Consider the following 15,983-nt stretch of genomic DNA (forward strand, 5'->3'; position numbering starts at 1 on the left):
GTGATAAACATATCAATGGAAGGCCATGAAATTCCCACATATGGCCAATTGCACGAGATTCGAGACAGATTAATGAATACAATGCAGTAACAATAACCTGTGAAATGGTGAGACGTTTGGCGTCTTCACAAACAGAAACATACATACTGTTTGATACAGAAGATTCGTGGAACATTATGAGTACATGATTGGGAATGCTTGCAGGGCAATGCAAGTATTGGTGATTGTAAATAAATCGAGACAACAATGGTTAGGAGAAACAGACGGAAATATTGCACGAAGTTGCGTTCTCGAGAGAAACGATGTTCTTGTTCCCTCTTTGTCTGGGTCCTCCGAAGATATGGCGACGACTCTCACACGTGCTCAAAAGAGACCGCCATCAGTGCGATGGGTCTCTTACAATACTCCCAAAGCAAAGGCGTCCAGTGCGGAAATCGTCTTGCTGACAACTGAAATGGATGCGAAGGGCTTGGGCTTGGGCTTGGGGTGGGTAGGAGGCTGAAGGGCGGCACCAGCCGGCAGGAACTCGAGGATGGTAGCGGGTTGAAAGATGACGTCCACTGACATTGGATGGTCCTTCGTTGGTCAGGTCGTCCGGTACGAGTTCGGGGGCTGGCAGGAACTTGAGGACGGTAGCAGGTTGAAGGATGATGTTGGCTGACGTTGGCTGGTCCTTCGTTGGCCAGGTCGTCCAGTACGAGTTCGGGGGCTGTGGCAGGCTGCTTGGAGGAGGCGTCCAGGGTTCCTGTGGTGGGGTGGGTCATCTCAGAGGGTCGGACATCTACCGAGAGCTCGGGAACAGCGGGAAGCGGGGAGGCGGCGAAGGGTCTGTTGGCGCATGGGTCGTCATCTTGGGTCGGCCGTCTGCCATCGGCTCCTTTGTGTCACTCCGGGGTCACCAGTGTAAGGACGGTATAGAGTGACATGCTGGCTGGGTGTTGACTGGTTTATTGGTGGTTCCTTACTGAATAAATATACATATGGCCAATTGCATGAGATTCGAGACAGATTAATGAATACAATGCAATAGCATAAAATATGTGAAATGGCGAGACGTTTTGCGTCTTCACAAACAGAAACATACATACAGTTTTATACAGAAGATTCGGTGGAACATTATGAGTACATGATTAGAATGCTTGCATGGCAATGCAAGTGGTGGTGATTGTACATAAATCAAGACAACAATGGTTAGGGAGAAACTGACGGAAATACTGTATGGTAGAAATTGTGTTCCTTCAGAGAAAACAGGATGTTCTTGTTCCCTCTTTGTCTGGGTCCCTCCGAAGATATGAAGCACACACGCACACACACGTGTACTCGAAAGAGACCGCCATCGGTGCGATGGGTCTCTTACACGTGTATTTGTTTGTGAACAGACAACCACAAATGAATGTTGATATGTAAATTAAATTAGACAGATCCAAAATTAATTTTTAAGACAATTGAATCATTTTAATTTTTACAATAAGTTTTAGTTGCTAAGTAAATTCACTGACACATAAATATCCAAAATTAATTTTTTGACAAAAATAATTTTCAATTTTACAGTAATTATTCCTTGACAAATTAAACTTAATCATATATGATTATTAAAAGTTGAATATGACCAATTTTTTTTTTAGCTGGTGTTAGCAGAAATTCTGACATCATGACAGGATTTGAACCTGTTCCCTTAATATCAGAAAAGGATAACGGTAACCACCTGACCGTGAAAAAGGTTTTAAGGCTGTTCCTGCTCTTAGGTACTTATATCTGTAGAATTCAGATACATTTAATAGCACTGGTACAGATTCGTCCCTCACCATCCTGTCCAAGAGTCTAACCATTCATTGCTGTTTAGGCTGAAACTACTGGTCACTTTGACTAGTTGCGGTATGTATATTCCATGTGAGGGTTCGAATCCTGCTCAGACACCAGAAATTCTTCATTTGGTTCTTTATTTGGATCTCAGGTTTTGTTGTGACAAGTGCATCCAGAGTGTGTGAAGAAATCAAGAAGTAAGAGGGGATTGTGTTTGTTACAGTTATGTACACAACACACACACACACACACATACATATTTAGTACCTACCTCTCATATGAGTATATATATATATATATATATATATATATATATATATATATATATATATATCAATATATATCATATAAAACAAGGAAAACAGATTGTTAACACTTACTCTTTGAAAATGTTGGTAGCATTGTCCTTCCTCTCTCTCACAAGCAGCTCTGGCATCTCTCTCTCTCTCTCTCTCTCTCTCTCTCTCTCTCTCTCTCTCGTGAAACTAAATGCTCTATATCTAATGTGTGTAAATCAAACTTGGTTTACAAAAATAATTTATTCTGCAAACTAACAAGTCAGGTTAAAAATGTGATATGATAATAGAAAGTTACTGAACCATTTCCCAAACCCATTAACCAGTCATAAAATAAAAAATAAAGTATGGGATTAATTCCCATCTCCCATTGAGTCACTGGGTATTTTTCCATTCTAACTTTACATGTCTCTTTATCACCAATTCTCTTAAGTGGCCAAGTTCCTGTGCATGACTTTGCATGGCTAACTTTGGCTGTCCATGGCTTCCATAAGCACTTGCATGAAACATCTGTAGAGAGAGAGAGAAACATCTCTTGTTAGACTTAGTCTGTGACACTCCATAACACCACAAAATAAATTATAAGAAATGATAACAAAATGATAGGCCACTAAATGTGAAGTTATTGTTCGTTTTCAACTCTCACCCTTCCAGCAAAGGATTTGGTCCCAGAGAAAGTCCTTCTCACTCAGCTCCTTCAAATCGAAATGTATGACTTTTTCACAGAAGTGCTCAACCTTACCCTACAAACTGCTTTACATTTCACACAAACCTACGAACGTCTTTTCCATGAAACACCCGTATCCAGATCTTAACTGGACAAAGCTTCTCGAACATTTGAGACAAAATGCTGACGGCACTTCCGCCCACGGTTGTCTCCAAGTCTTCACGGTGATTTTGCCTTAGCATAGGATGCTGAGTTTGCAGATGATTGGCCTTACAAATACCATCCACCTGTATATTCGCTGATTATCGCAAAAACACTACATGTCACATATTTATGAACTCATGGAATCATATATATATTAGCTGACCAATCCGGCGCTGCCCGGGAAAACTGAATGGCAACCAATAAACTCTCTCTCTCTCTCTCTCTCTCTCTCTTGTTAAGATAGTTGCTTCAGTTACATTGCCCAGCATTTTTGACATTTTATATTTCACCCATTCTCACCCCCATTCCTATTGGACTAAAATTGGACTTAAAGGGCATCGGGAGTGTTACTATTCATCCCAGCAGCCTTGGAAACTATGACTTAGACACTAATATCTGTAATTTTTGACATTTTATTTTTCACCCCCTCACAACCCCCCGCTCCCTTTCTATTCGGGGCTAAACTTGGACTTAAAGACATTGGGAGTGTCACCATTCATCTCAGCGTTTTCGTTATTTTTACATGTCACCCCTTTCCCTCCCCCACCCCTTTGGTGCTAGTGGTGTCTTACCCCCCACAGTATTCTTTCCCAGATAGTAAGTCATATATATATATATATATATATATATATATATATATATATATATATATATATATATATATATATATATATATATATATATGGGTGTGTGTGTATGAAAGCTATATGAGTATGTTTGTGTGTTGATAACAAGATCAAAATAACGTATGATAATGTGAGTAAACAGCGATGTATTCAAGAACATACTTGTTACACTTGTATGGGCACAAACTGACTATGGGACGCGATCTTGAAATGTATATCAATTGGGCCTACAACCGGTAATAGTAGTAGTAGTAGGAGGGTAAGATAACATGTAAAACCAGGTATTTATACACCCATAATTATTACTATTTTTATTATTATATTGTTATTATGATAAAAACGGTTTCTTTAAAGTTACATTGTAAGTTGTTTTGTCGGTGTTTCAACGAGACCATCTCCCGATAACCCTCCGATTAAATCCTGAAAATGTTGTGCTTCAGTTTTGGGGACCAATGTGGATACCAGGGCGATCCCTAATAGGACACTGATGAACCCTGTAAGAATTATAATGATAATGTTAACACTGAATAAGGAGTAGTAACTGTTGATTTAACCAGCCAGTACAATTATTGAAATTCTCATCTTCTTTAATCATGAAATGTCAAATCCTCTTCCTTCTAAATCTCGCTCTATCCAAACTGTCAGTCAAATCCATCAGAGAAGAAAATGACACATGTCATCAGTTGTAGAAGTATGTCGTGATAACACTAAAATGTTGAAAGCGTTTGTATTTTGAACTATAAGTATGAAGATACAATGTTAGCAAGTTTTCAGTAAGTAAATACAATACGTTCAACGGTGAAGCAGACGGGAAAATTTGAGTTCAAAGCATCAGGAGATAGCCTGACCAAGTCAGAAGTGAAACCGCACATAACTGTTCTCACATTTCTTTATATTTTCCGACCTCCAAACCAGTTTCCATGGCGTGAATTCTTTTGTTATTTCAAGTAAAATCTCACGGTATTTTTTCTCTGTGGTTATTTTATTTTTGTAAAGTGTTTTAAAGGACACAATAGTTAATTTTTGTCTACTTGCTATAATATTGTTGTAGGAAAATAAGAGACTTGATCGAGGGAAAATCCGTGACTACTGCATAAAAAGTTGAAGGGGTTGTCTGATCTTTCCAGGAACTCAAAACATATTACACAATATCCTTTCTTCATTTAGGGGATGGAAACAGCTCACAATACTAAAAAAAAAAAAAGGGACGATAATATTCTCGTGCAATACGCTCTTCATTGCAATGCCAATTAACATTGGCACTGTATAAAGAAAAATGCACCATTTGGAAATGCTTTAGTAGGACAAGGCAAACTATAATAACATACTAGCTTGAGTGACTTCACTTTCTTGGAAGATAACAACTTATATATCAGTATTGGAAGAGATATTCGAGGTATTTTCTTGACTGGGTTTTCGAAGTTTTGTGATGATAACAAGTGAATGAAGTTACAAGCTTAGCAGTCAGCGGTTATGGTGGAGATAGGTTGAAATCAGTTCTAGATCCTGAACCTCGATTCGACAAGAATGAGTATTGCAGAATCGATATCAACTTATAAATAACTCTTCAGAGTATTGTTTCTTCGTAGTTTTTCATTATTATCATTGTTTACAGATTACAGCTACTGTGGTAGGGGATGAATGAGTTTTGCACATAGGTGGACGGTACCAAATTGTAACCCCCCCCGTGTAAGCTAATTCCAGATTACAATGAATTCGCTATTAAATGATATTTGCGGCTTAGTAATGTGAAAATAAGAAATTACGTGCGTATAAGTGACAAAAATTCTAACACACACACATACTTATGTGTATATTATATATATATATATATATATTATATATATATATATATATATATATATATATATATATATATATATATATATATATATATATATATATATTTACTAACAGGACTTCATTAAAACTGGATGGTATCTAGTGGAGATATTTATTCAGGAAAAGTTACAAGCTTTCCAGGACTAACCGTTTTCATTTTCAAGTATCCATAGAATGACCGGACACGTATCCAGCTGTATTTATATGTGTATGGGGGAGTGGATTAAAGCCCTGTTTTTTCCAATTGCGTATGCTGGCTTCTTTAGTCCTTTGATTATCCTCCTTCTCCTGTGTGGCCCTGCCCTTGTGACCTTGGCCTTTCTCTACCTGCGGCTTCTTCCAGGTGTGCGTTGTTCAAGTGGTCTCTTGTGTTTTCGTGTGTCGTTTCTATTATAGAGCATATGATTTTTCTTGATAGGTTGTCTTCAAATCCGTTTCCAGTATTGCCTGCCATTACATTGTTTGCGCAAGATATGAAGGCATTTTCTACGATCAGTCTTGCCATTTTGTTAGTGTTCCTGTATAAAAAATTCATATTCTCCCAGTCTATTTTGTGGTCTTTTTCCCAACAGCGATTGGCAACTGCGGACGACTGATTGTAGTGCCTTTTGTTTCGTTTATGTTGTTTTCCCTGTTCTTTGCAGGATTCGTCGCTTTCGCCGAAGTAACGCTCTTCACAGTCTAGGCACACTGCCATGTATAACCCCCCTTACCTCTCCCCCCTCTACCGACTCTTTGTTTCTAACTATTTTATTCCTAATGGTGTTTTTGTAACTGCCTATCAGTTTGAAATTGTCTGGCTTCCTGTTGATGGGTGTACAGTAATAGTGTTGATGTCCGGAACTGTAATTATATTCTTCCCTTTCAAATGTTCATTTTCTATTCCTCCCCTCAAGCTCTGTGTTGGCTGAGTCGGTAGAGCTGCGGACTGTCACTCGATGGGCCGGATTTCAATTCCCCCGGCCGGCTAACGAAAAGTTAGAGGAATTTATTTCTGGTGATAGAAATTCATTTCTCGCTATAATGTGGTTCGGATTCCACAATAAGCAGTAGGTCCCGTTGCTAAGTAACCAAATGGTTCTTAGCCACGTAAAATAAAGTTTAATCCTTCGGGCCAGCCCTAGGAGAGCTGTTAATCAGCTCAGTGGTCTGGTAAAACTAAGGTATACTTTAACTTTATTCCTCCCCTCTCCCCAAAATAGTTTTTTCTTGCCTTAATGTGTGCCCATTCCCACCAGTACTTAGGGTATCCTAATCTCCTAAAACTCTCCCTCGGGTATTCCAGCTCTTCATCTAAGAATTCGGGACTCTAAATCCTATAAGCCATGATGGCCAACCCTGCCATTACTCCCATTTTAATTTCTTTCCCATGACTGGAGAACATATGTATGTATGAATTGGCGTGTCTTCTTTCTGTGTAGCGTGAATTTTAAATTTGCCACGTCCCTCTTTACCAGTGCACCCAAGAAAGTAATTTCTCCCTCCTCCTCTTCTTCTGTGGTGAACTTGATTTGGTCATTTAGTTTATATATGTTTTCAAGGAACTTCTGTAGTTCTTCCATTTCTCCCTTATAAACAATCAGGATATCATCCACGTATCTTACCCGTAAATAATCAGGATATCATCCACGTATCTTACCCATTTGATGATATTTAGGCTCCTTTTATTTAATTTACCCACCTCTTCCGTTTGAAACCATTCCATAAAAATGTTAGCTAAGATCGGCGGAACCCGTAGCCACGCCATTTTTTCCCGTATGTAATGGTTTTCCCCCCACTTAAACACATTGAAGCTGAGTGCCGCTGTCAGCAGTTTTATAAAAACGTCATGATGTAGGTCACACGTGTAAAACTCTTCCTCCTTATTCTGTTTTGTTACTTCCATCGTCTTTTTTGACTGATACGTTGGTAAACAGGGAAGTTACATCCAAACTCGCAAGTTTACAATCTTTTACGTTAATTTTAGATAGTTCATCTACGAGGTTCATGTCATGTTTTAGGTGCCCTTCAGATACTAAAACCACCCATTTACTCATTATGTTGGAAAGAAATCTCTCCAGCCTCCTCTGCGGTGATCTCGTCGTTGCTACGAACGATCGGTCTTAACGGGCACCCTTTCTTATGGATCTTTGGACTACCATAGATGTATGGGATCTCTGGGCTTTCCCCTGATTTTACTCTGTGTTCTAATTCTTCTGATTTTCTTGCTCTTCATCCGTAATTCTTCCAATTCGATCTTTTTCTTCCTTACGTCTTCCTTCAAGATCTCTTCCATAAAAACAGGAAACGGATCTCTCTCTCTCTCTCTCTCTCTCTCTCTCTCTCTCTCTCTCTCTCTCTCTCTCTCTCTCTCTCTCTCTCTCTCTCTCTCGTATCTTATTATCCAGCGATTTCGGCGCCACACAATCTGCTATGCATTTCTTAAGGAACCGGATTGCGTGGCACCGAAAATCGCTGGATAAGATACACACACACACACACACACACACAGTTATATATATATATATATATATATATATATATATATATATATATATATATATATATATATATATATATATATATATATATATATATATATATAATAGAGAATCTAAGATTCGTGGCTATTGAAGAAGGAAAATGTAATTAATGACAGATTTTGGATGCAATGTAAGTTGCGAAAAAGAAAAGATTCATTCAAGGGAATTCAGATCTTAGAAATCTGAAATAAACTTTAGGAATCTTTCAAATTCTTCTTCTCCATCTAGAAAACAAAAAAAATGAGGCTTGGGTGAGGGTTTTCCACTTTTTCCTTACGATGAAAACCTGTTTGGTTACATTGATGACGTCATCTAGGCATAATCTTGGTTGGTGTAACATGATAAAGTAATTGCTGAATAACTCCCACATATCCGATCAAAACTCTGGTAATTTAGTATTTTCTTACAGCATAGATTTTATGCATGCGTATATGTAAAGCGACACACACAAACGCACACTAACAAACTCTCTCTATACACACAAACACACACACACATTATTTATATATATATATATATATATATATATATATATATATATATATATATATATATATATATATATATATATATATATATATATATATATACACAATATATATATATACATTATATATATAATATAATGTATACATATATATGTATTATATATAATAATATTTATACGTACCTACTGTATATATGTTATGTATAATCACGTTTGTGTAAATATTTATCATAGCTAGGAAAATACAAAAGATCTTGAAGAAAACCTTCCATTAAACTTGAAATGGGAAAGTTTACATAAAGTTTTGGAGCAAAATATTTGAACAGATTATGAAGGTCAAAGGATCAGACAACCTTTAGTTGTTGTGTAAAATAATGAAGTATGATTGCTACTGCGAATCCCAAGAACAGCAATGGCGTTTCCTGTTTACGAAAAGGTCTCTTTTGATATGAGTTGACATTTCTAAAACGTGGTTTTTTGACAGTAAGGATAGCGTTACCAGGAGTCATACCTGCATGAGCTACATTCTTAAAGATTTGCTTCAGTAGCTATATAATAAAGAAATTTATGCACTTCACCAGAACTTTTTCACTCATTTCTGTACTCCTGCAATCTAACTGACACACACACACATACTCGCACACACTCACACACACACACACACGCATACCTACACACACACATACACACTCATATGTATATGTATAACACAAATAAATATATGCATATATATATATACATATACAATATGTATATAATATATATATCTTCAACTAGGTATTCTGTTAGTTCCTCGCTGGGTGAGCGGGTTCCGTTCTCAGCTACCACTCTGTTGGTCGCGAGTTCGAATCTCCGACCGGCCAGTGAAGAACAAGAGGAATTTGTTTCTGGTGATAGAAATTCATTTCTCGCTATAATGTGGTTCGGGTTCCACAATAAGCTGTAGGTCCCGTTGCTAGGTAACCAATTGGTTCTTAGCCACGTAAAAATAAATCTAATCCTCCGGGCCAGCCGTAGGAGAGCTGTTTATCAGCTCAGTGGTCTGGTTAAACTAAGATATGCTTAACTTTTTTACTGTGTACTGTGCTGTCTGTCCCCTTTAACCAGTTATTGCTGTGCTGTCTGTCCCCTTTAACCAGGTATTACTGTGCTATTTGTTCCTTTCATCCAGGTATTACTGTGGTGACTGTCCCTTTTATCCAGATATTACTGGGGTGACTGTCCCTTTTATCCAGTCATTACTGTGCTGTCTGTCCCCTTTATCCAGGTATTACTTTGGTGACTCTCTTTTATCTAGGTATTAATGTGGTAACTGTCCCTTTTATCCAAGTATTACTGTGCTGTCTGTCACCTTTAACCAGTTATTACTGTGGTGACTGTTCCTTTTATCCAGATATTACTTTAGTGGCTGTCCCTTTTATCCAGATATTACTGTGGTGACTGTCCCTTTTATCCAGATATTATTGTTGTGACTGAAAAGCATTTTCAGTAATATATTTCTGTGATCTCAAGTACATGATGAGGTAGGATAAAATCGTAGAGTTATTTACCACATAAGTTACAAAGGGAAGGGGGAAGGGGAAGTGGGTAAAGGTTTGAAACTTACCCTGTTATCTAAGGTGGGTCAAATGATTGCCACGTGCCAAATTTTGTCTCGATCGGTCAAGCGGTTTATATTTGTATAGCGCACAAACATACAAACTTGCATACAAACTAATGCACAAACACACAAACATTCACTTTTATATATGAGATTATATATACAGTATATATATACATATATACATACACATATATATTTATATATTATATGTATGTATGTATGTATGTATGTATACAGAGTCGTCCTACAGTTTCCTCCCATAGAAAGAGCGGTCTCTCTGGTGGTTGGTAGGGATTAAGTAGTCTTTGTACCAGCAAGGGGCATACAGCCGTCCTCTGGACTCTAACATACCAACAGACGAAAAGGGGATGTTGCTACCCTAATCGGCCTTTTAATCATGGTGAAACTCCCACTTATATCTAGCTACCCAGTGCCTAATACACTTGAGTCAACAGATTTACCTGGTAGGTCAACAGATTTACCTGGTTTGTTAACTTAGCACTCTCGCCAAGAAGTTGGACCTGGGTCCTGTCGTTTCATATGCGAAGATGCTACCGATAGTAGGATGTTCTTTCGAACTAGAAAAAACGATATGAAGTGGTTTACGACTTTAGATGTCGATGTACTGTTGATGACTCTCCTATAACTAGTTTAGTGTTAAAACTACAAGAAATTTTTGTTTGCTCCTTATGACATTTTTCTCGAAATCAGCTGTCACAAGATTATTATGGTTTGCACTTGCAATGGATGGATGGGTAGATAAATCATAAATGTATTATTAAATCTGAATATAGACTTTCAGACTTTCGTAGTTTATGATAATACAAGGCTGAGAGGCTGTGGCAGAAGTAGGCCCATAATTGAGTTGAAAGTATTGTTTGCATTCAGCTGCCTTCTTTTGTGTGGCATCATTACAAATTTCACTGGGCTAGGAAGGGTAATCTATAAGGTTAGTGCAGGATTCTAAATCTGCCCTACACTGGAGTACAACTTCATCTATACAAGACTTCGGCTCTTCCACAGATCCCTTGATGTAAACGTTTGCCTCGCCAAGAGGTGTAGTTCCTCAAAACGTGTAGAGCCCGTATTCTAGTTAGAGGCGCCTTTAACTCTCTACTCTGATGTTTTTTAGATATGAGGACTCTCAAGACCTGGCTATGGTGGAGTTTCTTAGAGCCATATTGGGTTACGTCATGAGCCTTTAAGTTTGTAATAAAGGAAACAGGTCATAGGGCAGAACCTTGTTACCATGACGGTTAGAAAATGGTGGCGGAGTCACTACCAGAGGACACCTTAATGTTATCAAAGCTTGGGTTCTTTTTCTGACTACCTGTGGAACTTTTTTTAAGAAGGTCTAGCATATTGTCCATCCCTCATCCCTGAGCCAAGATGATTATCCTTCCTGGTGGCTGCCTGCTAAAAAAAAAAGACTCAGGATCTTATAAGGCGACAACATGGAGGATTACAAAAGGAATAAGTGGTGCCCTGATATCTGTGGGAGTCTTCTGACTCTACAGATATCGGAGGAACTTAATCCTCAGGGAGCAATATATATATATATATATATATATATATATATATATATATATATATATATATATATATATATATATATATATATATATGTACACACAGACACACATATATACAGTATATATATGTATATATATATATCTATATATATATATATATATGTATATGTATATATATATTTATATATATACATATGCATACGTACATACATACTGTATATATTACAACAGTAGTGCCTTTTGCTTATACTTGCCTAAATGAATAGACAGGTTTTTCGGTAAAAGAGCGAACTTTTTCTTCTGATTTTTGGACATTTCATTTAATCTTCAACTGATAGGCACAGAGATAGTTACTGTAGCCTAAATAGATAGCCAGAAAGCTAATGATAGATTATATCACGGTTCCTCGTACTGTAGAATAACCAAAGCTAAAGTGAGGAGAAGAAGAAAATATTAATGGAAGCGGTGCTGTGAACCGGATTTGCGTTTCAGCTCTTACTTTCTCTTAGTCTCCGCTAGTGAGTGACCTCTTCGCCCTTCTTCATAAGAACGTCTGAGCATTTTTACTGTACCATGGTTTATTTCCGTAATGCCCTTTCAGTTTAAATTTCTATCTAGATTTGCAGATGAAGATATATAACGTAAGTATCTCGTTTTTTAGAGCATCTTCATATAATTGAAGTTTGCCTTTTAATCGTTTTGGACTCTCGGAATATTCTCTCAGATAACAGAAGCTCCATGAAACCGATGAAAACAAATGATCGTGGGAACATGAACACAAAACAGACCAGTAGGTAATTTTATTTAAAAACAGTCTCATGTTGAATACCACTTTTGGTGAGGACACCGAGACGAGCGGGCTCTATAACAAGTTCAACTCGTGGGTAGAGGCAGGTTATAAGTGAATTCCTGTTTCCAGGAAGTAAATGTAATGAAGTATGTATATCCAGTGGCCTCTTGATTGTGCCGTTGAGTAACATTCAGAAAGGGAAGCATCTGGATTAATATATGAGAAATGAAACCTGATGATCGTCTTATGAAGAGAGGAATATTCTTGGAGGAAGCTGGACAACTTTTTTCTATTTAGAGTTAAGCCAGACCCTTGCTTGCTCCTCAGTTACGATGCCGGACTGGAAGGCTTTCCTGACGAAGTCTTGGGTTGTTTTGGTAACGACGCCAGATCGGCTGCGAGTCTCAGCTGTTGGGGTGATTAAAAATGTTGTTTAAGTTGAAAACGATATTTCTCAAGGCCTAATAGTAGTGATTATTTGCTGGCAGTTAGCAATAACAACGTCAGATTCTAATTATCATCATCGTATAATCATGTGGTAATGACAATTATATGACACGATCAGCAGCAGTAATAACAATAAAATAATGATAATTATATATATAATATATATATATATATATATATATATATATATATATATATATATATATATATATATATATATATATATATATAGATATCTATGAATATAAATGTCTCACTTCCTCTGATAGTAGTCCATCCTGGGCACCACATCCGGCCCTTGAAGTAGAGCTCAAACCGTTTGATTTTAGGATTAACGCTGTACTGACACGTGTTTTAAAATACTCATTTTGTCCACCCAGAGACTGTCATGAAGAGAGAAAGCACCAACGAATTAGGGAACACGCAAGAATGCATATCTCTAGAGCAGTGGTTCTCAACTTTTTCTGGCCCATGTACCCTTTTGCCCTGTCAGAATGTCATTCTCCCCTTTCCAAATTTGTCTGCCTCAAAAGATGCATTCCAAATAATATACATATAATACTAAAAATCCTTGGTCACAATCCGCCCCTGAAACTCTGAAGTTAAGTATACCTTAGTTTAACCAGACCACTGAGCTGATTAACAGCTCTCCAAGGGCTGGCCCAAAGGATTAGACTTATTTTACGTGGCTAAGAACCAGTTGGTTACCTAGCAGCGGGACCAAAAATAAATTCCTCTAATTCTTCATTGGCCGGTCGAGAATCAAACACGGACCATGTGAGTGCTTTGACGTACCCGTCCAATGAAGAACCCTGAAACTCTGAAATTTGCCTGAGGGAATATATATATACATACATATATATATATATATATATATAGGTATATATATATATATATATATATATATATATATATATATATATTATAGTGTGTGTGTGTGTGTGTGTGTACGATTTTGTTATAATCAGCAGTGTAATCAATATGAATCATAATGGGTTATAACAAAATCAGCACGACTCTTTGTGGTTGTGTTTTCAATATCACGTCACATTATAATAACGTAGACAGTAGTTACAAAAATACCCGGTGCGGTAACAGGAATCAGAAACGATGAGTTTTGAGTCATTGATCACGCATGTTCTCTAGTATAATCTGCTTTCTTCAACGAATTAAGCCACTGCAAACGTAATAAATTACAACCGAATGATCTACCAGGTTTATTGCTCCATAGTGGTGACGAAAGTCTTTAAAAAATACTAAATAACTTCAGGCGGAAATTTGTTGCACATGTAAGACCCACTCAGAGCCTAGAAGCAACACTAATGAACAAATCAGAAAAAAAAAATCCCAGTCATTTCAGTCACCTACCCAGCGATCTTTTCGGCAACAGCAGCCGCCACAACTTCCCAACCCTGAGCTTCACAAGTGGGAAGTAACGATGACGTCATCACCCCAACCATCACGACGCTGAAGACGACAGACAGTTTCATTTTCTGAAAAAGAGAAATTGTCAAGTCTGTGCACTTGTAATGACTATATATGTCATGTTATTTCGATTTTATTAAGAGTATAGTTTTGGGCTACATGCACATGGGATTTATATGTTTTGAAATCTGAACGTGAATTATAACACGGCATTCTGAGGCCTATGTCAGTAGAAAAAAAAAAAAAAACACTAAACACTCAAAGTAAGAACTGTTCACCACTGACTTGTGAAGTGAAATATTTTACTGTACCTACCGGTCAATACGTAAGTTCACAGTGCAAGAATACTGATAAACTGATCTCGTGTTTCCGAGACAGACCTGAGAAGTGAGTGCACCGCAGTCAAGACTCGACTCAAGTTCAACTCGTCTTCCCTTACTTATATGTGGCCGACGACAACTGGCAATTCCCGGGCTGCGGCAAAACCAATGTGCGTAACAAGAACGGTTTCATTCGCAGAATTCTTCTCTTTCTCTCGTGAAGATGTTTTGAAAACTTGAAGATTCTCTTACATCCGTCATAGTAGGATGGAAGCAGACCGGGAAATTGTGCAGTAACAGAACTCAATACTGGGGAATCCAGAAAATGCGTCCTTGCATCCCGAAAGAAAATTAAAGGAATTTTCCGTGTTTTTTGTTTTCGATTTCATGACTTATTAATTTATTGTTATGCCATTCATGGTTAACGCTGGGATTCCCAGTCCTCCCTTCCAATTAGAAAATCACTCAAACCCTGCATCTCAAGCATTGGTCTTGGTAGTTGTGACGCTAGTTAACTTAAACTCAATCAGCGAAACAATAGCAACAGATTTTTTGCTTATAGTATTGGAAGCTTTTGTTTTTCCTTTTTTATTCTTAGTAATCAACCCTTTTTTAAATATGTTAACAGATAAGTAATAACTATTTTTTTTTAATTCCAAATCATTCATTTTCAGTGCTATGCTAGGACAACAATAACAGGAATAAGAATTGTATGGAGTGCGGACATTTTGAAGATACTCAAAACGGACGGTCATTTCGGACTCATATATAAAATAAATATTCTGTCAAATAATTATATAAGAATGTTGATAATATTTAGGAGTAATTATCGGTAACAGTTACGAATGTCCAGACGCTGGCAGCTCAATACAAAATCAGATACTTGGTAATGATAATTCATCATCCTGTGTTTTGGGGTCTAGCTTATCCAAAGAAGGAATGATTGTTTATTATCAGTGACTCACTGGTAATGATTTTCTTGAATACTATTTATAAGAGCACGGAGAGAGATGTTTATGCTAATAAGGTTATTAATACGACCTGACTTTTATGGGATACTTGGTGGGGTGCGTATCGCTTCTTGCAGTTATGTATAGCTTAATTAGTTGGCCAAGCCGAATCTTTTCGACCATGGTCATTACTTATTGCAACGTAGAGGCTGAGTTCCTACTACTAAAGTACACTCAAGAGGAATTTCTTTATATATATATATATATATATATATATATATATATATATATATATATATATATATATATATATATATATGTGTGTGTGTGTGTTGTATTTATTATTAGGATAGAAAGCCTACTTGCCAGAACCGCAAAAATAGCCCTGAGTGAACTGTTTGTTTAGCTCTATTGGGAAACTTACGACTTTAATAAAAAATTAATAGTTTCTTAATTTTTCATATAATGT

The 15,983-nt window shown here is 37.2% G+C and overlaps 1 protein-coding gene and 1 long non-coding RNA gene across 2 annotated transcripts in view; one reads left to right on the forward strand and one right to left on the reverse strand.

Moving 5' to 3' along the window:
* LOC136835298 (uncharacterized) overlaps positions 1-15,747 on the forward strand; it is a 37,523-nt gene extending 21,776 nt beyond the window's left edge. Inside the window, exon 4 of the long non-coding RNA XR_010852093.1 lies at positions 15,239-15,747. This is a non-coding gene — a long non-coding RNA (uncharacterized lncRNA). The remainder of the gene's footprint in view (positions 1-15,238) is intronic.
* On the reverse strand, positions 12,368-14,717 carry LOC136835297 (anti-lipopolysaccharide factor-like). Its single transcript, XM_067098614.1, is given in 6 exon segments — positions 12,368-12,775; positions 12,875-12,882; positions 13,077-13,174; positions 13,176-13,202; positions 14,188-14,312; positions 14,560-14,717. Coding segments are annotated over 5 exon segments (369 nt in total). The 5' UTR covers positions 14,310-14,312; positions 14,560-14,717; the 3' UTR covers positions 12,368-12,661.
* Positions 15,748-15,983: the final 236 nt, after the last annotated feature.

Source organism: Macrobrachium rosenbergii, chromosome 55 (genome assembly GCF_040412425.1).
Source record: "Macrobrachium rosenbergii isolate ZJJX-2024 chromosome 55, ASM4041242v1, whole genome shotgun sequence".
Classification (NCBI taxonomy): Eukaryota; Metazoa; Arthropoda; class Malacostraca; order Decapoda; family Palaemonidae; genus Macrobrachium; species Macrobrachium rosenbergii.